This window comes from Vigna radiata, chromosome 5, assembly GCF_000741045.1.
Source record: "Vigna radiata var. radiata cultivar VC1973A chromosome 5, Vradiata_ver6, whole genome shotgun sequence".
NCBI lineage: Eukaryota > Viridiplantae > Streptophyta > Magnoliopsida > Fabales > Fabaceae > Vigna > Vigna radiata.
In genome coordinates this window covers 21,852,948-21,875,486 of record NC_028355.1, presented here as the reverse complement: position 1 = coordinate 21,875,486, position 22,539 = coordinate 21,852,948, and the positions used below count along the sequence as shown (strand labels likewise).

The following is a 22,539-nucleotide window of genomic DNA, read 5'->3' as shown; positions in this document are numbered from 1 at the left end:
GGAGGGATGAAGTGTTGCAAGATTTAGGCCTTATGTAGATGTTGTTGAATAAGGATTTTTGCAATGCGATTGATGTTTTGCTTACAATATGTATTGATGTTGATTGTACATATTTGTTCTTAAGAATGTTGAAAGAAAAGTAGTTNTTACATTTATTGTTAATGAAATTTGAAAATTAGAATGATCAATGTTTAAAATGTTTGCACTGCAGTCGCACTAAATTTGGTTGTCAAGATTTATGAAATATTGTATATACATGGTTCTATGTAGAAAGAATAATGAAAATAAATTGGCTTAAGTGGTAATGACGAAAAGAAATTAGGCACACCAAAATGAGTTCCATGTACATAGTTGACCTTCCTATACAAAAAGTTCAACTAAATACCCACTTATATTACTTTTGGTACCAGTTCTGTTCNTGTACCNTGACTCTTAGTAATTATGCTTCCTTTGCCACTTATTTGTTCATAAATTGTATAAAAATTGGTTCCAAATTACTTATAATTGGAAAAAACTATGAGAAAGAAATTAGGCACTCCAAAATGAGTTTCATATACATAGTTGACCTTCCTGTACAAAACGTTCAACCAAAGTACGCACTTATTTTGCCTTTGGTACCAGTTCTATTCCTGCACCATGACTCTTATTAATTATGCTTCCTTTGCCACATTTTTGTTCATAAATTGTAAAAAAATTGGTTCCAAATTACTTATAATCGGAAAAAATGATGAGAAAGAAATTAGGGACTCCAAAATGAGTTTCATGTACATAGTTGACCTTCCTGTGCAAAAAGTTCAACTGAAGTACCCACTTATTTTGCCTTTGGTACCAGTTTTGTTCCTCCACCATGACTCTTAGTAATTATGCTTCGTTGGTTTATTGAACNTCCCTGATTCTGAAAGAAAATATCACAAATATGGTCAGTTCAAAAGCACAAATTGCACAAAAAACCAGAATGTGCAAAATGTTCATAACTTGTTTAATTTCAAGTTACAGTTCAACCAATAAGTCAAAGAAGTTGGGACTTTCTCACTTCCTAAATGAAAGTGCAGGTTTTAAGTTCGCACGACGACACTCCGATAGCAATGGGTGGCTTGGTGGAGGGAAGACGAGACCGTCTAGGTTTTGCGTACGAACGACGGCACTCCGTCGACATTGGGTGGAGGGAAGACGACACTGTCTATGTTTTGCCTACGAACGCCGACAGTACGACAACACTTCGGTAGCAGCGGTGGTAGGGTGGAGGGAAGACAAGTCTCTCTCTGGTTTTCGCGCTCAAAGATTCTCTCTCAAATGTTCCTCAGATTACAAATCTGAAAATGAGAAAATGAAACCCAAATTTGAAACTTGCCCCAATTCTCATTGCCACATCATTCTCATATTAAAAATTCATTTTCCACGTGCACCACTCACATTTGAACACGTGTCCCGTGTTTAAATATTGTCAAAATCTGTTGTTTACATATCATTTTCCTTAATCAAAAATCACAACAGGATCTAAATGAAATATTTTAAAATTCATTTAAACTTTTTAAAAAATTTGTATAGCTTATATAAGACAGTGTTTAAGTTTTTATTATCTTTCAGGTATGTTCACTCAATTTTGAAAAACTAAACCAGTTTGAATTCTTTTATAAAATTCTATTATTCTAATTACATTTTTTAAGATTAAAATTTTAATCTTATTTAGAATAATATTTTACTTTTTTACAATTATATTTGTCTGGTTAAGATACAGTTTTCGTTTGAACTAGTTATAAACTCGCGTTTACGAACAAGTTAATATTACTCTGCGTGTTTATTAAAAGAGAAATACATATAAAACTAACAATAAATACTTTTAAATTTATTATCAAGTTTTTAATATAATCAACCTTAAAAATAATTTATAGATTTAGAAATTCAATATATTTATAAAAATATAAATAGTAGACTTTGTAAAAATATAAAAATAAAACATGTGTAAATTATCTAAATATAAAGGATATGTAAAAATATGTAGAGTTGATTAGATAAAAATATAAATTAATGTATGAATATATTAAAATAATGTAAATTGTTAGACTCATCTAATTAATGTGTTGATAAACTCATTCAACATGTATTGTTAAAATAGTCTAATCAATATACGGACTATAAATGACAACATATCAGATCGAGTACATATATTGCTTACATGTTATCTAGCCCGTAATAAAAAAAAATCACTTCTTACCAACTAGATACAAGTTTAAAAAATATCATCAAATATTTTAAAACTCGTGAATATCCATAGGTATTCACATATATTTAACAAATATAGTTTACAAAATTTTAAAAAAATTTAAATAAAATTACAAAAAATATAAACTATAATATAAATAAAATGGAATGTAAATTAAAATTTATTTTTAATTAAATTTAATTTGATAATATATAAATTAAATTAAATTTTAATTAAATTTAACCTAATAAAATATAAATTAAATTTTTATTCTAACTATACATGCAGTCAACCTATTTATAAGAGATTATTAAAATACACATTAACTATCTCATATTTTATCCACTACTAACCGTAAGTATTAAATACCCGTGGATACTGAATATCAATTACATATTTTATTACAGGTACTTTTGTTATCCATAATAAGGACACAGTTGTCTAATGTATATTTTTGAATTCATCTAATTAATATATAAATCAACTTGTATAATGTATATAACAAAACTACATAATCATACAATAGATAGAGTTATATAATATGTACTAATAGATTCATTTAATGTATATATGAACAAACTCATCTGACATATTTTTAGTGTATGGACAAAAAATTGTTTAATATATGTTACAAAACTCATCTTATCAGCATATAAACATACTTAGTTTAATGTGTTATTCTTATACTCATATGATAATTGTATGAAATTACTCATTTAATATTTTTAGTTACATTTATCTAATTAGTACATGGACAAATTCGTTTAATTTTTATTGTTAAACCTTTATGATGATTTTTGCTATATTAATCTAATTAATGTATAAATAGTGTTGTCTAAGGATTAAAAAGTTAAAAAACTAATTTCCGAAACACTTTTTCAACAAAATAAAATATATTTATTAGTATATTATTTTTTATATTATAAATAATAAATAATTTGACTTAACCCTTTTCTTACATAACTTTTAAATTTTAATATTGTGCTCAATCTTTTGAAATTCTATGGGATAAGCTAAACAACAGAATCGATAAAATATGAAAATCATATACTTGATCATCAAAAGAAAAATCAAGTTGTAACTTGAATCATGCATCAACGACAAATATGTTATTGAGAATGTGAAAATTTATGCAAAACACGAAAAATGCTGTTAATTTAGTGATAAATAAAAGAGCTAAAACCTTTGTACCAATGGAATGGATGAGAAAGGCAATGGCAGAGAGGATAAGGACAACCACCATCAAATTCTGCTTGTATTTATCTTCAAGCTTCCTCCTCTCGTACACCTAATGCTCTCAACAAATACAAACCAAAGTTTTCTAAAAAAAAGTGCTCAAAATTATTTTATGGGTTGAGGCAAGACAGGACAAGGAAGGCGTAGAGTATCAGGAACACATATTTTAAAACATTTTTATATTGTCAATAAAATCTATCACTGTCTATAAATCTATGTGAAGTTTATTCAAGGGATTTTATTATAATTTAAAGATATTTAATACATTTAAACAAATAATAAATGCCAAAATTAATACATTTTCAAGTTAGGTTTTGAAATGATTTGAATTGAATTTAAAAACGAGAATAAATTTCATTAGATGAAGATTAGATTGCCGATTCATAAACATATATTTTAAACAACTTATGAAATAAAATACCTGTATTTGAATCTTGTTTTACCGATTCTAACATGCTGAATGGATTGAATCATTGATTCTAAACGCTGTGGTGAGGTGTAAGTGATAAGCAATCCGAGTTCTTCCAAAAACGTGTTCACACAAATATTCGTGTATTAAAATGACTTCGGTAAATACTTATAATTAAAAAAATAGTTTTTTAATTGAATTTAGACGAGATTGAAAGTTGTTTGTATCATAGAGATATTAAATTAGATTATTTTTTAAATTATAAGATTAATTTTAAACTTAGTCAGTAAAGACAAATTTAGATAATAATAATTGTATTGATAATATCTCTTGTGAAAGTTTCTGACTTTTTTGGTGAATTCCGAATCCCATTTTCTATGCCACGAGTTGTGGACAAAGCTACAGACCTAATATGAAAAGTGGGTGAAGCAATTACCAATAGAAAATGTTCTTCTTCTGTGTTGCGATCTTCGAAGGAGCTTGAGCTCAAACACACAACACCATCTCTGCTTGAGACAACCTTAACTTCGGTCTTTCCAAGTTTCAAGCACGGTTTTGTTTTTCCCGTGTCAGATTGTCGTAAACTAAGAGAAAGCTTCAATTGCGCCAGCCTGTCTTCTTCTCAAGTAAACCTTTTCTGTTTCATCTTTGATCCTCTGCAAATTTTTTAATTATGTTTCTCCTTGTTAGTTAGCTCTCTGGAAAGTAAATGTTCGGAGCTCTGTTGTTTTGGCCATGGTAGGTTAAGAAGAAGAAGAAGAATGTGGGGATTTGGTGGTAGATATTACTGGGGGAGAAAGGTGGCTTCTGAGAAAGCCGATGGGATAGTTGTGGTGTTTGCATGGATGTCAAGCGAGGAGAAGCACTTGATGAAATACGTGGACCTCTACTCCTCTGTGGGATGGAATTCACTCATTTGTCATTCTCAATTTCTCAACATGTGAGTTCTAAATTTAATTCGCTGTTGGGTGCTCCAGAATTATGTTGCTAATCATCCTTCTGATCACAAACATTCTTAGATGATCACAGAGTTGTGAGAAGAGAGGATTTGATTCCAAAAGTATGTGGTGATAACTTTTCTATCCACATGTAAATGTTTTGTTACAGTTTCAACTGTTACTCCACATTTTAGCCTCTAAAATGTACTCTAGAGAAGTCAAATCGAAGAAGGAAGGTTTTGCCACGATCAAACTCACCTATTGCTTGTTCAATTGTGCGAAGCAATAGATATGAATTCCACCGTTTAAATATTTCCCCACTTAGTAAGAAAACCCCTCATGAATGACTGATAACCCTCTTCGACCAAAGATCCTGTAGTCCCGCTGCCTTGGTATAGATGGGATTAGGGACTAAAGACCAACGACAGCACGAGGATACATAGTGCAAAGGGTATAGGTGAGGTGGCAATTACTCCAAAACTAAAGTATAAAGCAGGTATCGTACCACTAAAACCTTATTATACAATAGTGGGGGTGCTAAGTGGACATTTCAAGACGAATGGCTTCAAAGCAGAAGAGGGGAACGAGATATTCCCAGATAAGCATTACTGGTGTGCACTATCAGTCCCTGCTTTTTGGTTGCTGATGGGACCATCACATGTAATGAGCTCGAGTGATGCCTTGTCTTTAAAGATCCCAAATAGACAAAACTACATGTTAAAATGTCACAATAATCTAGGCTGTGTATATGGATGTTGCCTTTAGTAGCTAACCTTGTCTAGGCTTGATCAATATGGTTATCCTGACCAAGTTAGGTGAAGTTTCACTCAATTTTGCAGATACAATTTTCCAAGTACATTTTATAAATTAGAGCAGTTTGGATGGAAGGGTTTTTTATTCCAATTTTTGAATGTTTGAGCGAGCTGATTGTCATGCTAAAACCTAAGCTTTTGTTTGACGTATCACATGGTCAAAGTTGTACGTGTATATTTACATTTTAGTTGTTTTCTTTTTTATTGGGTGTGTGCAAACTTTATTTCAATTTTTTTACTTGTATTATTTAAAATGGTGGTTAATCTTCAAACATTCAAATCTCTTCCCTGATGGGGTTACTAGGGGAATGATAAACCAATGCTAAGTTTGCAAAAATTATTTTACTTAAATTCAAAGGTTCCGTTTTTATGTAAAATTTTCTACAGGTGCCTTGCGAATTTATTTATTTTCCGAGTGATGGGGCCATTGATACTTTGGTTCTTTGCACATCTCAATCTTAATGTATACTAAAAGATGATTATTAAATTGCTATTATTTGCAGGTTCTTCCCTGAGAAAGCCACAATTCTTGCTGTTGATATTCTTAATGAACTTGTTGAGGTAAGTTTTACTGTAGTCGTCTATTTTTCTTATCAGCCAGCACGACTTTAAGTTAGCTGAAAGCTTCCTTTTTAATTTATTATAAAGTGGTTTACATATCCATGATCTTGATTAAGATTTGCAACAGAGTGAATACTGCATTTTAATCAATATATATACAGGTGCTGAAAATCAGGCAATGCCCCATTGTTTTTGCATCCTTCTCGGGCGGTTCAAAAGCTTGTATGTACAAGATTCTTCAGGTATTCTTTTCTAGACTGATTTTTATGTTTTGACCATTATGTTATACAACCATTTAGTTCTAACGTCTACTAACTCTGGTTTTCTGTCATCCAGATAATTAGTGGCAGCTCTGAAGCTCACAATATGGTACGTTTCCTTCCATTTGCAGTTCAGAAGATGGTTGAGTTACACAGATTGTATAATTGATAAACTCATCATTGTCCTACATTTGTTCAAAACATTTTAATTTTTGAAATGAGATTGAATCCAAACCCTGCATTCTATGCTCCATGATGTAATTAATCATATATTCCCTTTAACCAAGTATTTTGGTCATGTTCTTGTTACTTGGACTTATGTATTGTGGACAGTAGTTTTTGTCATTATAATTCTCTATCTGTTCATCCACCCTCACATAAATGTATGTTCAGTATTAGCTTTTTTATCTTTTTTCTTTTTTCACTGCTTCTAAACTATTTTCATGGCACAGGATGACTACCAGCTAGTTAGAGAGTGTATATCTGGCTATATTTATGATTCCAGTCCAGTTGATTTTACCAGTGATTTGGGTGTTAAATTTCTTCTACACCCAACTGTTTTAAAAGTCTCTCATCCACCAAGATTTGCTTCATGGGTTGCAAATGGCATAGCATCTGGTCTTGATTCTCTTTTCCTCAGTAGATTCGAGTCACAGCGTGCAGAATATTGGCAGACACTTTACTCCACCATTGTAAGTAGCTAAGAATCCGTAAACAAATTAACTATTTTCTTTACTCAGATCTATCGAGTTATCTGCTTATCAAATAGTTATTTTGCAGAATATGAAGGTCCCTTATCTCATTTTATGTTCAGAAAATGATGATCTTGCTCCTTTTCGAGTCATTTCAAATTTTTTCCAAAGACTAAAGGACCTTGGTGGGGATGTAAAAATGTTAAAATGGAGTGCCTCTCCTCATGTAGGTCAGTATTTTGACTAATTTTTGGCATACTGATACATGAATGAGTTGATAAGTTTATTCTTGACAAACGCATACTATGACTCAAGAAATAAACTCTAAATTATGGAATAGAAATAATTCAGCTTTTGGCCAAACTTGAGTACAGACATCAACAAACCGAGGGTTTCTCCGTAACAAAAGTTTCCTCATTCAAATCACTAGAATTAACAATCTAATGCCTTAATTGCCCTGTATGCTGTGATGGCCTATATATCAATCTACGGCATCTGATGTGAACCGCATGTAATTAACAATCTTGGAAGTTAAGTGTTGAAGTTAGGAGCAGTAATTTGTTATTCTAATATGTGATAGAAAATAATTTATCCTACTTTAGATGTTCTGTATAAGAATTCAAAATTGCCTTGAATAACAATAATTCATAAATAATAACTGATGGTAGTAATCTATTAGGGTATATTTGGTAGAGGGCATGTAAATTAGCAGGTGTTGTAATTTGCATTTTGTAGAGAGAGGATACTCTCTCTATTGGAGATTCTGTCTCTAGGATGGAAAGTTTGTTGCTGTAATGTGATTTGTGTTATACATTATATTTTATTGGTTTATCAGTTTGTGTTTTATCATTTTAGTCCTACTTTCCATATTAGTGGGAACTAAGATCTGTTTAGACTATTGAGTTGATGATCTGATAGTGGTTAGAGTATCTGATAATGTAGAATAGCAACAATTGGCAGGAGTGTGAAATGAAGTCGTGCAACTGAATAAGAGGGTAGGATATATGGAAGAGAGGCTTCTCTCTGGGACGTTGAGGCTGTTTAGGAAGAGGGCAGTGGAAAATTGAGAATTCCAATCATAAGGATGGAACAATAGATTAAGGGTCGGATTTTGAGTCTCCACAGTTTGGAAGAGTACCGTATGGCAATTAATAAAGTGGAACTGACAGGTCAATTACGGTGCCATCAACCATACACTGGTTCAATTTGTGAAGAAATTGTCACTAGGGAAGTTGGGAGAAATAAAAAAGGTTCTGATAATCCATTTGAGGAATTAACAAAGTTAAATGTAGAGAGGAGTATATTGAGAATAGGCTGCTTGGGGAGCAATATTTGGGTTTCTGTTTCATGAGAGGACTTTAACCAAAGATTCAGTGCACGATCCATACTTTTAACCTTTAGCCCTGCCTTAATGGCATGCAATTGGCTAGAGATATTGAAACAGAAATGGCCAAAATTTATCATGCGACTGGCAGTTACAGTTGCAGTCTAAGAATTGGCGGCAAGACATTATTGCAACGCCTTTAAAGTATGGAACAGGTTGCAGAGCCGAATAGAAGTGGGAGTGGAAGAAATGTCTTCAAAATATGGAACAGGTTGCACAAAATAGTGACCTTGCTTCCTCTTCCATGGGTACAGCCCTTCTACATCAAGTAATTTGGTGTAAACATTTTTGCACGCCTTCTGCTGCTCCGCATGCAGTTAGTTGATCCGTTATTTATTTTTAGTTTTTTCCTGTATTTTATTCATTTAAATGAAACGACTTATGTGTAGGCTTTGAAAAGTAGGTAAATTCATTAACCTTAAGACGAGTTCTGCAATTTACATTCCCGCACGAGTTTGCAGGACAGGTTTCACCCGAAGTTCCAATTACCTGAGTCTGCAAATTAAAGTTATGAATTTGTTTCCCATTTTAAAGCTGACAGATGCACTTATTTTCGCTAAATGTGTGTAAAGAATGAAAGAATTGATAATCATTCATGGTTTTTGTGTGAAATTGAAATGATGATTGTAACCTACTCATTTTAGTGCAGTGCCAGTTGCTGGTTAATATATAAAGTGGATTTTGTAGAGTAGGGGTGAAAGTATTTAACTTGAATTGAATTTGTCACAGGTCACTTTCGGCATCATCCAATAGATTACAAGGCTGCTATCACTGAGATCCTTGGCAAGGCAGTTGCAACTTATTGTTGCAAAAACAGTAGACAAGTAGAAGATGAGAAACTGGGTATAGAAGGAGCAAGAGATGAGATCACAGATCCGTTTTCAGAGTCGCGGAAAGCAGCAATGACCTCGACTAGTTTCCAGGGCTTTGCTCTTGCTCCAAGTGATAGTTTGTCTTCTAGCTCAACGGAGTATGACGTGGGCAAAGATATTGGCACCATAGCAGATGAACGCAAGGAAGGGTATATTCATCTTCCAAGCCGTCCGAGCATCAACGCACACGGGCTTCTTAGCCAAATATTGTTTGATGTTTGTGTGCCTAAGAATGTTGAGGATTGGGATATCAGATCAAGTTCGAGGAATGCTTTGTCAGCTGGTACAGGGAAGCATGTTCCGTTTAATCCTATAAAATGCATGCGGCGTTCAAGGTTGTAATTTGTTGACTGACAAATCCTCAGGTGATGTTTTCTTCAAGGTTCAAAATTTTTAGGGAGATATAATGGGCACAAAAGACGTAATCCTGTATTACCTGAAATAAGAGCCAAAGTGACTGATAGTTACCACCTTAGCTGTTCATTAGGCACTGTGTGGACTTAAGTAATTTGATTGAGCAGCTTGTCTTTTTTAACGTAAGTTGTACAGCTACTTCAACGGAGATAAACATGGTTTGACAGAGAATATAATGGGAACTGTAATTGTAACCTTAAATTCTGTTCATAAAGAAAGTAGTCCTAATCACTGCTTCTGAGTTCTTTAAGAATCAAGGTTGTTTGACTTGTTGAATAAATGGAATGCTACTCGATCTCTTTGTCTGCCAGTAAGTTTTGTCATGCATTGCTGTGTATTAATGTCCATCATTTCTTCTTCCAGTAGTTCGAATTGCATGGATCCATTTAGTGATTGCAGAATTCAGAAATAAGACAATAATATAAATTGGGAGATTTATTTGTTTTCATATTATATATGCTCGTTTGATTGATGACTAGTTCAAATAAATGGTACTTTGAATGAAAAATAATTTGAAGCTCCTGCGTTTAATAAACCAAATCAAACAAATACGGTATATTAATTTCCTGTTGAAAATTCAAGAGATTTCTGAAAGTTAATTTTAGTTGACAACTACTACAGTATAAATATTTCTTTAATTTAAGCAATTTTTACAACTTGCTGCCACAACTTATGTAATTATTAATTCATGTTATACTTTTTCCTAATCATATTCCATAATATTTTACAAAAACTCCATCTCCTCTAATTTAGTGACTTCATTTTTTTGCCTTTCACCAACTTGTCCATCTTTACATTTTGTTTCCTTATGTTGTTGCAATATAATGAATTAGGAATCTTTTTTAAAATCTTTTAACTTTTTATTTTTACTTTTTGTAACTTTTTCATCTCTGATTCAATTCCAATGCCTAACCCTATCAATTGCATTGCCCTCCTTTTCCCTCTTCAATGGCCAATGTCTGTCTCGCAGCTCCTCTACAACCGCTACTACCGCAAGCCCGAGCTCTACCCTATGCCGTGGAAGCACGTCGACCTCGCCCGCACCAAGGTCGCCGTTGCGCCCTTCGGCGGCCCAGTCGCCGTCATCCGTTGCGCGGTTGCGCGTTTCGGGGGAACGGCTTGGATTGCATCACTGAGGCGAACCAACTTTTCTGAATCTCGGATTTCAAGAACCCAAGGGCGGTGAAGCTCGCGAATCCCCTGATCGATGAGATGCCTCATTGTATGGCAGTGATCGAGCCGCAGTATACGGCTTCGGGGAATGTTGAAGTTTTGCCAGGCGTAGATGATGCTGTGGAGGAGGATGACGTGCAGAGGCTCGGGGAGAGAGTTCTGCGTGGACCGCTGCAGAAGATGGTGGTTTTACGAGAGACTGTTAGCGGAGGCGGAGCTGGGAGTAGCGACAGTGGAGAAGGTGCTGAAGGTATCTGGCGACGAAGATTAACGTTAATTATTTTATTTTTTTGTTAGAAGTCATAGTATAAATTAGGTTTAAATTTAATTATTTAAAACTTGAAATAAAATAAATTACACCTAAGATGAACACGTAATTGAAATTTGCAGCATGTCACGATTCAAATTTGTTATTACAATACAAAATTAAGTATATATAAGTGATTATTTTAACATGATTTTATTTGTTATTATCTGTGTTCCACTCTCTTTATCATTATCTTTTTAAAGTAAGTTTTTCTTCTTTACTCTTTAATATTAAGTTAATTACAAGTTTTACATTATTGTTAAGGTTGACATGTAATAGATAACGAATATGTTTTTTTTTACTGATGTTCACCATATTGGAACACTTTTATCGAAAAGAAATAACATCAATTAAATATTTGTTCAACCAACATGTAAATAATTGACATCACCTCCAGTTTACTTCAGGGATGAATTTAAACAAGAATAAATAGATCAATTTTTAAATAGACGAATTTGAAAAAAGATTATGGTATTGTTTGTTTTAAGAGATAGAGAGGTAAAAAAAATTGAAAATAAAATTTGTTAAAATTGATGAATGTGATAGATAAAAAAATGTTTTAATAAGTAAAATTATTAAATATTTTTTCTTGTAATTAAAATTAACATAAAATAAAATATAATAATAATAATTATTATTGTAATAATAAAAATTATTATTATAATAAATATTAATATTATTAATAAATAATTATTATTATGAAAATATTTGACCCTACAGTCAAAATTCAAATAAAAGTAAAAATGTTCAATTAAAAGTGAATGATATTTGTGTGAAATAATTTGTGCTCAAGTGTCTTACTTATCCTTTCACCAAGCAAATATTTATATTCATTAAAATTAAAATTTAAGAAATAGAAAAGACAATATTAGTTTATTGTTACATCATTTATACGAACATAAACTTAATAGTATTACTAATTGTTTGCTGATTTTTCATTCCATTTATGAATAAAAAAACCCACTCCATTTCTGACAGGATCTACAACAAACTATTCTTTCTCCCTCTTATTTTCTGATCCAAAATAAATATAGTTTCCATTAATATTTTATTTTTTCCAATTCAGTTATTGGCAAGTCAAAGAAAACAGAAAGAGTGTTTCAAGACCAAACGGAATTCTTCAGGGCTGAATCCGGAACAATGAAAATATTGGTGACCGGTGCATCCGGTTTCCTCGGGGGAAGACTCTGCGACGCGCTGCTCCGGCAAGGTTACTCCGTGAGGGTTCTGGTTAGGTCCACCAGCGATATCTCTTCTCTTTCTCCAGATATTGAAATCTTCCACGGCGACATCACCGACTACGCCTCTATCCTCGCCGCTTGCTCCTCCTGCACCATCGTATTCCACCTTGCCGCTCTCGTCGAACCCTGGCTTCCCGACCCCTCCAAATTCTTCTCCGTAAGCTACCCCAACTCTCGCTTGTCTATCACCCAACCGCAATTCTCAATCGCTTTCCTCATTTTCATTAGGTCAACGTTGGAGGGTTGAAAAACGTGTTGGCGGCGGTGATGGAGACTCGCACGGTGGAGAAACTCCTGTATACGTCGTCGTTTTTCGCCCTCGGACCAACTGACGGAGGCGTTGCGTACGAGAATCAAGTGCAATTCAGAATCTTCTATATGCTGTGTTTTGTTCATTTATTTATAGCTTTCTGGTACTCTGAAGTCCGATTCTGATTCCAATTGCAATTTCAGGTCCATCACGAGAAATATTTCTGTACTGAATATGAGAAATCAAAGGTCGCTGCGGATAAAATTGCGCTGCAAGCTGCGTCGGAAGGGATGCCAATAGTGCTACTGTATCCTGGAGTGATCTATGGGCCAGGCAAGGTCACTGCAGGAAACATAGTTGCACGAATGGTATATGATTAAATTACTACGGGTTTCCTGGCTACCTATATATGATTGAACTATATATGATTGAACTATGGTAGATGGCTTTTTATATACGTTTAAATAAAATTCATAATGTTTAATATTTGGATTTGATTCATTTGATGATAGCTAGTAGAACGCTTCAGTGGTCGATTACCAGGTTACGTAGGTTATGGAAGCGATAAATTTTCTTTCAGTCATGTTGAGGATGTGGTGGAGGGGCACATTTCAGCAATGAAGAAAGGAAAAGTTGGGAGTAGATATCTACTAACTGGGGAAAATGCTTCGTTGAAGCATGTTTTTGATATGGCCGCTGTGATTACTGATACTAAAAAACCAGTGTTTAGCATCCCTTTGTGGATGGTTGAAGTATACGGGTGGCTCTCAGTTTTGTTCTCTAGAATCACTGGAAAGCTCCCTTTCATCAGTCCCCCGGTCAGTTCTTTCTTCTCTTTCTATACATTAATTCTCAAGGTTTAGTGCTTTTTGTTTTCATTACATCCTCTAAGATAAGCTTCTGTTTGGATTAGAGGTAGAAAATAAGTGGATTTGAGGAAAGGAGATGAATGATAAAAAAAAAGGTAATGGTAGGTTGATACACTCATTTGATATCATTTTTATATATCAGGAGAGTGAAAAATAATATATGTAGATATTGTTAAAAAAAAAATTTTGATTAAAAATTATGTTGTGTTGGGATTATCTGTTTAGTTGGAAAAATTTGATAGTGGAAAAATACACCCACAGTTCTAATATAATTTGTGATTTTTTTAGAGGTTATTGAATAAAGATATTTTAGTTCAAATAATAGGTTGGATTTACTCAATGAACATTCAAAATCAAACTAAGCAAAGTGGTTCCCTTATTGATTATTTTTGCTTCAAATTCTATAGCTGGTTCAGTTGTTGGATTATATTTTTTCAATTTAAAATTATTCAATCAATTATTATTTTTAGATTAATAAGATCTTGGAATTTAATTTTATTTCAAAATTTGAATTTTATTTTTATTTTGTATACAATTATCAAATATCTTAATTTTGTGATGTTTATTATGTAAAATTTTTATTATATTTTAAAGTAAAGAAATTAATGATATTTGCAAAGTGATAACTTCAGAAAAATTAGATATTTTAAACAAAATAAACAATTAGCTATTAAAAATAACAAAATATGGTACCTTGTGTTAATTTAAAATGAAAATATTTCCTTAGACATATAATTCCAAATTCCTTGATCTTATTTTTGTGGAAATGTTGGAGCAGACTGTCCATGTTCTAAGACACCGGTGGGAGTATTCTTGCGAGAAAGCTAAAAGTGAGCTAGATTATACGCCAAGAAGCTTGAAAGAAGGGCTTGCGGAGGTACTACTCTGGTTGAAGAACTCCAAGTTCATTAAATATTAGCTACTATTCCTGCACTTTTTTATATATACATATGCTACTATTCTTTTGGGGTTGCATCTTGCTCTAAAAGATAAAATAATAAAGCCACGATGCCATGTTACAAGTAAACCCTTTTTTGGTTCACCCATATTGCATCAATGAGTTAGTAAATTAACTTCATTGTTTTTTAGGATTATGATGTGATGTAAAAATTAATCGACACAAGTTTTGTTAATCTAGGAGTATTGTTTCGATTTCAGGTCTCTTGAAATAAAAAAAAAATTGTTATTATGAAAAATTTTTACTTTATAATTCGGAGTTTCATGATAATTTTGTCTTTATAAAAGTTTATAATCTATTTAGATGTTGTATTTCATGAAAGCCAATATAAAATATTTTATTTTTCAAGTAAACAAACAAAGTTATATAATAAACTAAAATATAATTTGTCCACTTCATTCATTAACATTTTATATTAACTTTCATAAAATACATTAACTATTTTTTTAAATTTAATTTAAAAATTAAACATATTTTTTCATGATAATTTAAAAATCATATTTAATCCATTATTAAAAGACTGTTACTTTTGTCTAGATATATTAAAATATTGATCATATTTGTAATTTTTAATTTTATATATTAATATATGTATGCTTTTTAATTAATGAATAATAGTAATAAAAGAATTTTATAAGTCATAAATAATAAGAAAAAAATATGATACATTGATAATATTTTTTAAAAATATAACTAAAGTGAAATTAAACTAATATTTTTTATTAATTTTTAGTATTGATTACATAAATATCATCTAAAAATATATTTTTCAGACTATATTCTCAATCATCACACTTTTCTTCCAATGAAAACAACTTATATTAAAGAAAAAACCACTTTTTCAAACATATTTTAAACAGTTTGACTCGCTTACTCAGAACATGACCGGCCATAATGTTAAAGACTGTCATTGCATTAACAGAAGTATAGTGGTTGAAATTGAACATAAAATCATTGGAAAATAGATTCAACACTTGCTATTTATTATGGATTGAAATTGGAAAATGAAGTTGGAATTCAGCCCATTATTTTACATCTAAATAGGTTGATCCAGGGAAGAAGTATTGACTAAACTGTCAAATAAAAATCTCAAATACTTTCTACTAAAAGTAATAATTTAAAATTAGTGATTTTAGTTCAAAATAACTTGAGGGAGGAAGCCTTTTACACATAATAAAAGACAGAAATTTATAATCGTAAATAAAAAAAATGACTTTATGATTGGTATGACTACAAACTTTAAATTCAAATTCTCTCCATCTTTATTGACACAAATAAATTATTTTACCTTTTACCGGTTTCAGATTTTAAATTTCTGATTACTGAAAAAATATACTAATCACAATTTTTACTAATTTTTCAAAAAAATAGCGCCTTATTTTGAAAATAAATTCTGCAAATGATGACGCACTGTACATAGGGAAGTGGGAATGCAACGGTCGATTTTAGGACACACTGCAATTGGGATGCCACAGGAGATATATACAATAACATCAATGTAACCGAAACATAATTTTTCCTGCATTGTCTTCTCCAAAACAAAAATGGTGGCAGCATCCGCATACGAGGAGAGTCGTCGCAAGAGAGTAGAGGAAAACAGAAAGAGAATGGAAGCTCTCAATCTCCCTCTCCTCTCTCGAGCTCTTCACAAATCTCCTTCTCCCAAATCTTCTCCGGTAAACCCTAAACTCCACATTCGTAATTCCTTCTTTTATTACTTTTAATTTATTTACATCATTCATCTTATTGCATTTGATCACCTTTGTTTGATTGAAGTTAAAATCGTTCAAGAAAAGCAGGACCACCGAAAAAGAGTTAGTTGTAGTGAGAAGATCTGGTCGTCTGGCGAACTTGCCTTCCCCTGTTTACAAAGAAGTTAGCTTCTGTCTTTTCTTTCTTCCATTAATCACTTTTGGTGCTTTCATCTTCCATTCATTCTCACTTGGTGTCGACTTTGACAGATGCCTATTGTTAGCGTTTCTATACCTCGAAGGTTAGACTCTCTTACTCGTCTTAACTTTCATCTTACTTTTTTTTTTTAACTGACTAAACATTATTATTTTTCTTTGTTTTTGTAGATGTATTAGCAATAGGCACAGAGATCTTAGTAATAGAGTATACGCCTCAGATGAAGCCAGGATGGAAGCATTAGAACAAGCAGAAAATTTAATGTCGGGTTTAAAATCTGATATCCCAAGCTTCATAAAATCTATGCTCCAATCTCATGTCAGTGGAGGGTTTTGGCTGGTATGTAAAATAATACTGATTTTTTATTTTTCATATTAATAAATACTGATCATAAGTCATGGTTGATTTCTTATTTAATAGTAGTTTTCTATTGAATTGTGTGCAAATTTGATGGGTAAATAAAATTGTTGTGACATTTATTCCAATGGAAGAGAAAGAGAGAAAGGGGAGAGATAACAAAAAAATATTTTATATTCTACTATAGCTGCTGACGTCTCGTTGTTTTAAAAGTTACCCTAAGAGGGGTTTATAAGTCTTCCATGTGTAACTTAAAGATATTAAATTGGATAATGAATTTCAGGGAAAATTGCATACGAACCTCATGTTTTCCTGGAAGATATGCTTATCTTTTCTAGTTTTAAAATACACCCACCCCGGAGTAGACAAAGATGCGTTGTGTGTCAATAACGGGGTGTGCTACTTTATTAGACAAGGGAAGTGAGTCTCCATTTAACGTGTATGTTTATTTTTTTCATATTAAAAGAGTGAGTAAGTATAATAAGTACTGATATTTTTTGTTTTCAGTATAATACAAATTTAAAGCAATCAAGGATTGGATGTAGGATTCCTAAGAAAAGTTTATACCCATGTACATACAACACCACACAACCTTAGTGCAGAAGTTACTCAGTTAAATACTTTTTCAGGGCCTTCCAGTTCATTTTTGCAAGAGCAATCTTCCAAAAGGAGACGAAGTGATGACTTTGATTGATGAAGATGGGAATGAGTATCCAACAATATATTTGAAACGCAAAACAGGACTTAGTGGGGGATGGAAAGGTTTTGCGGTTGCTCATGACCTAGCTGATGGGGACGCTTTAATTTTCCAATTAATCAACCGCACTACTTTCAAGGTGACTCGTCATACCCTTGTGTTTAATTTATTCCATTTTTTCATATTTTTGAATTATGGGAGCGCTACTTACTATTGTTATAAATAAAAAAAATTGTGATGTGCCTAATGATTAAGTCCATGACAGCTGTTTAAAACTTTAAATAATCTGTTGTAGTATTAGCTAAAAAGACTTTTTTTACTTATGTTAGATAGTAATCTAATTTTGGATGCGGAAGGCATAAATTTAAGTTGGACGTAGAAATTCACTTTTTACAAACACGAATATTACTAAAAAATGATAAAAAGTTCAAAATTTATGTTAGTAAAAAATTCGACATAAATTTTGGATTTTTTTAAACTGAAATGGTCAGGATTGGTTTTGATCGTCAAAATCCTGAAATTCAGAAAAATATCAATTTATATATACATACAATAGGTCTACCATTTCAACAAAAGTTTTATAAAAAGTGAGACAACAAAAAATTACAAGTACAAATTTTTGTAATTATGAGAATTGTCAATAAATAATCTGCTAGAAGGAGTCTAACTGACTAACTCATTGACATTGAAGTGTACATCTGGTACTTCATCCTGAAAGTTTTCGAACACATGCTCCCGTGTTTATAAAGTGTTGAAGTTCCTCTATCTAGTGACAGATAAAATCTTCTTCCTAACCATCTCAATATTGAAAACGTAAAAAGTTTTGATGAATAAATATTGGCGCCGTTGATCAATTTATTTAATTAGGTTAAAAAAAAAGTGAACTTATAAGGTGTTGACATAAATGTTGTCAAATACCTAAATATCCTGCCTACTGTAGTTAAAATTGAGATTTTAGATTTTACTAATAAAATTGTACATTCATAAAATTGTACGCCCTACAATTTTGTATAGTTATTTTTATTCAAATCCACAGAATGTATGAGGTACAACAAAATTGAACAAAATTGTGAAATAGTATGGATCGGGATCACTCCACTACCTTCATCTTCTTGGGTGAATGAATTTAGTTTAAATATAACATAATTGAGACTTCATACGATTAAAAAATCATCATATTATGTGTGCTGATATCATTCAATTAAAAATTAATATAATTAAAATTCACTCTTGATGGATGGCGGATTCAGTTAAAACAAAATTCAAACTCAAGGAGTGTTTCAGTTAAAATAAAATTCAAACCCAATTAATGGTTAAGGGTGTTTTTTACTTCACGGTCACATTGCATAAATAAACTGTACTTTTTATAAAAGAGTGACCATACACTGCAGGCCAACTTTGTTTCACCTAGGGTTTTTTGTTGTGGTTATTACACCATACACCTTCGTTATTCAGTTTTCTTTTCTGTTGTTACTTGACCCCTTTTGAGCTATCACAATATTTGCTATTTGTGGTTGCTAATGTTTTATTTTCAGGTGTACATTATTAGAGCGAATGGTCCTTCAAAGGATAAACAACTCGAGTGAATTGCATTTGGAGATTGCAGCCAGTAAATTAATTTAGGTATTATGTATTCCATAAGCATTACCACTCATAAGTTATATCAAAAGTAAGCATTACCACTTAAATAATATTGTTTCGCGTATTGTTTCACCTGGGGTTTTTTGTTTGGACATCAATAACGGTGAATACTTCTGAGATGAAAAATTAAGCAACAAGTCGGTTGTAATGTTAAAAATGGCTGAGTGAGAAAAGGCCTTCAGCGGTATAGTACAAACAATTATCCTTTGGAGATTGATACTTTAACAATATCGTTTGTCCTAGGCTTTTGGACACTAAAAATGGTGATTTGATAAAACCCGATACGAAATTAAACAGCAGGTCTGTAATGTTGGAAAGGAGTACTTGTACACCTACAGAAACAGACAGAATAAGAAAATATCCATAGGGGAAGAATACAAACAAACATTCATTGCTTAAGTCAAGATCCCAATACATATTTAACAGGAGGAAAGTGATAATACACACCAGGTGAGAACGTGTCACGGGGATACTCAAGATATACCTCAGCATGGGATAGGTACACATTACTTAGATATAGTACCAATTAGAATCAGAGTTTCATCCTGATAATAAACCTGGACATTGTGTAAACGACCGTGACAATCTCGAAATCTGATTGGTGAATAACAAATAATACTTGTGGCACTGTAATCATGCATCTTAAGTTTTGTCCTTTTCTTAATTTATTGTAATTATATGTATTGAGTTTCTTAGTTGCTTCCGAGGGTTATGGCTAGGTTAGGGACAATAAATTCCAACTTTCCCATCACATTCTGTCCGGTGGTTGCAATCATAGTCATACTAAATTTTGTATTTGTCGTCTTAAAGATACATGTGGGTGCTGTTACAGTCAGTTTCATTTTTGTCTTAATTCAACGTTGTTCATGTGAGTCTTGAAGCAGTGAAAGTTTGCTTCTGTTCTAGTCTTGCATCGTTACTGTTAGTCTTCCTTCTAATGAATCCGTTGTTTATTTAATCTTTTTGCAGGAGCTCTAATATAGTGGAAGAAACGTCTTCGGGCTCAGTTTTTGTGTGAAAGACCAACTTGTTTTGTACGTATCCTCTTTGAGGAGTGCAAGTTAATGGAACTATTCTGCTGCATCTGTAATCCATATATGCATATAATTGAATAGAATGACCCCATGACGAACTTCTTGAATCTGATGCTACTAATTGATAAGTAAGTAATTGACGAACGTTCTTTTTCTTTTTTCTATTTAAAAAACATGGAATGTGTGAAATTGTTGACTCCAGCACATAGCTGGATATGCCTTGACCTAGCCGAGTAAAGAGCACAAAGGCAGAAAATAGTCTTGTCGCACATGTGCCATTGTGCAAACATGTCATCATCATGTGTTTACACTAAATCACAATTATTTCTTATTTCATTTTACCTTTTTAAACTTAATAAAAATTCTATAATATGATATAGCATTATAAAATAAAAGCACTAATTGTCTGAGTTATATTTTGTTTTCATTAATTTGATTATAAAGAAGTCAATACACAGAATAAGTTAGATGTAGTTCTTAATTAAAGATGAAGCGGTAAATGTGATGTCTTTTTCCAGATTTCTAATTGCAGAATGTAAATTATTTATGTAATTATCTTGTTAAAATAAATAAGATCACTTTAATGTTTCATTTTATATTATTCATCAGGAACTATTTATTTATTAAATGTTATTAAAAATATTTCATCATTCAATAAAAAAAACATTCTTTTTTGTCATTTTTATGTATTTCATTTCATCCTACACAACAAATGAAGTAAACTTAAATCCTTACAATTTCGTTTAACATATTTAAAATAAACAAAATACAAAAATAACCATATTAGTCATTATGAAATTGAGAATAATGAATTAAGATGTGTTTGGCAATATCACCTCCTATGTAAGGAAGTTATGAAAGTGTTTTGATGGAAGAGTTGATTGTAAGAGGAAAAGAAGAGTGCAATGCATAATAATTGATTGAATTTATAGAAGTTTGGAAATAGGGCATCTGGCGGAGATGCTGTGCTGGAATGGAATACGCGTATTTGAATTTTCATTAATATAATATCTTCTGTGTCATCATAACACAATAGTTTCTCGGAAAGTTTGAGTCAGGGAGCTGTTTACAGCTTGCAAATTCACATCTTATTACTTTCTCTTCTACTATCATATTTTTCAGTAAATAAACAAAACAATTATTTTTTAATTTAACAACTTTCCAATGAAACAAATATCAAATCCATTTTATATTGATTCTGTCATTACTAATTGAAATAAAAGATTATGCACCATAATTAGCGGGAACTTTCTCCCACAACAATTATCTTTATCTTTTGGAGCATTTTCTAAAATCTTCTTGCACACAACATAAACAAAAGGATCCTTTGATTTTAAAAAATAATAATTCAACACACACAAACTTTTTAAATTTATTTAATATTATTACATTTTAAATAATAATAAAAATATTATTTTTATAATATTTTACTTTTTTAATATATTATTAAATAAATATAAATATATATAACTTTACCATATATTATTTTTGTTGTGATTTTGATTTGATGATCTGTTCCTTTCGGCGTGGTGTGACGTGGATGCGCCAATTGTTTTTGTCTATAAGACTAAAATAACAAGCGCCGATGATTGCGGCTTCTCCGCATCCGATGTTCTGGTTTTTCCCCTTTTCTTACTTCAAATCAAACACCACTTTGCACACAACACATTTTTGCATTCTCACTACAACTATCAATTTTTTCTTACTTTTATAATTATATTAAAAATAAACTCATCCTTCTAATTTTTAACTATTTGCCAGTGTATAGCTTTCTATATTGACAGTTCATAAAAAATAAATTTACATAATTATTTATTTTAGGAGAATTTTAAAAATAAGTTCTGAAGTAAAAAATTACTCAACACATACTGAACTAGAAAAACATCAACTTAACTAGGAAACCTGATCAGGAGAAAATGTTATCACTGGAAGATATATTATTCGGAATTCAAGAGGAGTCGAAAACGAGTTTGGCTATTTTTAACATTATCTTCAATCTCATATTCATTCGAGAAAAGAAAAGAAAATGAAAAGTCAAACAAATGTTTTTCACTTTAAACGCTTTTAACTTTGCTCAAGTGAAAGTAGATCCCATAAACTTTAGCAGTAGGTAGCGTTTTAGTTATAAAGGAAGTCAACACTTAAATGAGGAAAAATCACTTCAAACATCTTATTTTGGATTAGGACTGTATAAATAAAACAATGTCTATTGTGTACTGGAGCGGATGACCTACACAATATCTCACACCAATCAAACCGGACGACTCTGATGAAGAAGATAGTTGAAGCAGCGAGAAAATGTTGAACTAGCAGGCAATACTAA

General features: G+C 31.9%; 3 protein-coding genes across 5 annotated transcripts; all 3 read left to right on the top strand.

The window, feature by feature from the left end:
- The first annotated feature begins 4,200 nt into the window (after positions 1–4,200).
- On the top strand, positions 4,201–10,091 carry LOC106762675. The gene is made up of 8 exons (XM_014646703.2): positions 4,201–4,474; positions 4,591–4,788; positions 6,102–6,159; positions 6,321–6,401; positions 6,496–6,528; positions 6,872–7,111; positions 7,200–7,341; positions 9,225–10,091. The coding sequence occupies exons 2-8, from the start codon at positions 4,610–4,612 to the stop codon at positions 9,707–9,709; spliced, it is 1,218 nt and encodes a 405-aa protein (XP_014502189.1). The 5' UTR covers positions 4,201–4,474; positions 4,591–4,609; the 3' UTR covers positions 9,710–10,091.
- Positions 10,092–10,614: 523 nt separating this feature from the next.
- On the top strand, positions 10,615–14,704 carry LOC106762372 (putative dihydroflavonol 4-reductase). Of its 2 annotated transcripts, XM_022780981.1 has the most exons (6): positions 10,626–11,204; positions 12,328–12,659; positions 12,731–12,859; positions 12,956–13,120; positions 13,265–13,570; positions 14,400–14,704. In XM_022780981.1, the coding sequence occupies exons 1-6, from the start codon at positions 10,994–10,996 to the stop codon at positions 14,538–14,540; spliced, it is 1,284 nt and encodes a 427-aa protein (XP_022636702.1). In that variant the 5' UTR covers positions 10,626–10,993; the 3' UTR covers positions 14,541–14,704. The 2 variants fall into 2 exon arrangements, with proteins under 2 accessions (XP_022636703.1, XP_022636702.1); XM_022780982.1 differs by lacking the exon at positions 12,731–12,859 and having other exon boundaries at positions 10,615–11,204.
- A 1,152-nt stretch (positions 14,705–15,856) lies between these two features.
- On the top strand, positions 15,857–20,323 carry LOC106762373 (B3 domain-containing protein At5g42700-like). Of its 2 annotated transcripts, none has more exons than XM_014646251.2 (7): positions 15,857–16,255; positions 16,371–16,454; positions 16,541–16,572; positions 16,658–16,826; positions 17,474–17,680; positions 19,077–19,164; positions 20,152–20,323. In XM_014646251.2, the coding sequence occupies exons 1-6, from the start codon at positions 16,124–16,126 to the stop codon at positions 19,125–19,127; spliced, it is 675 nt and encodes a 224-aa protein (XP_014501737.1). In that variant the 5' UTR covers positions 15,857–16,123; the 3' UTR covers positions 19,128–19,164; positions 20,152–20,323. The 2 variants fall into 2 exon arrangements, with proteins under 2 accessions (XP_014501737.1, XP_014501736.1); XM_014646250.2 differs by having other exon boundaries at positions 15,871–16,255; positions 16,356–16,454.
- Positions 20,324–22,539: the final 2,216 nt, after the last annotated feature.

Bases quoted from the DNA above. Each gene is read 5' to 3' on its own strand.
- LOC106762372 (XM_022780981.1), top strand. From the start codon at position 10,994: ATGCCTCATTGTATGGCAGTGATCGAGCCGCAGTATACGGCTTCGGGG. The intron at 11,205-12,327 runs GTATCTGGCGAC...TTTCCAATTCAG, and splicing joins CAGTGGAGAAGGTGCTGAAG to TTATTGGCAAGTCAAAGAAA. The intron at 12,860-12,955 runs GTGCAATTCAGA...TTGCAATTTCAG, and splicing joins GCGTTGCGTACGAGAATCAA to GTCCATCACGAGAAATATTT.
- LOC106762373 (XM_014646250.2), top strand. From the start codon at position 16,124: ATGGTGGCAGCATCCGCATACGAGGAGAGTCGTCGCAAGAGAGTAGAG. The intron at 16,455-16,540 runs GTTAGCTTCTGT...CGACTTTGACAG, and splicing joins CTTCCCCTGTTTACAAAGAA to ATGCCTATTGTTAGCGTTTC. The intron at 16,827-17,473 runs GTATGTAAAATA...ATACTTTTTCAG, and splicing joins TCAGTGGAGGGTTTTGGCTG to GGCCTTCCAGTTCATTTTTG.
- LOC106762675 (XM_014646703.2), top strand. From the start codon at position 4,610: ATGTGGGGATTTGGTGGTAGATATTACTGGGGGAGAAAGGTGGCTTCT. The intron at 6,160-6,320 runs GTAAGTTTTACT...ATATATATACAG, and splicing joins TTCTTAATGAACTTGTTGAG to GTGCTGAAAATCAGGCAATG. The intron at 6,529-6,871 runs GTACGTTTCCTT...TTCATGGCACAG, and splicing joins GCTCTGAAGCTCACAATATG to GATGACTACCAGCTAGTTAG.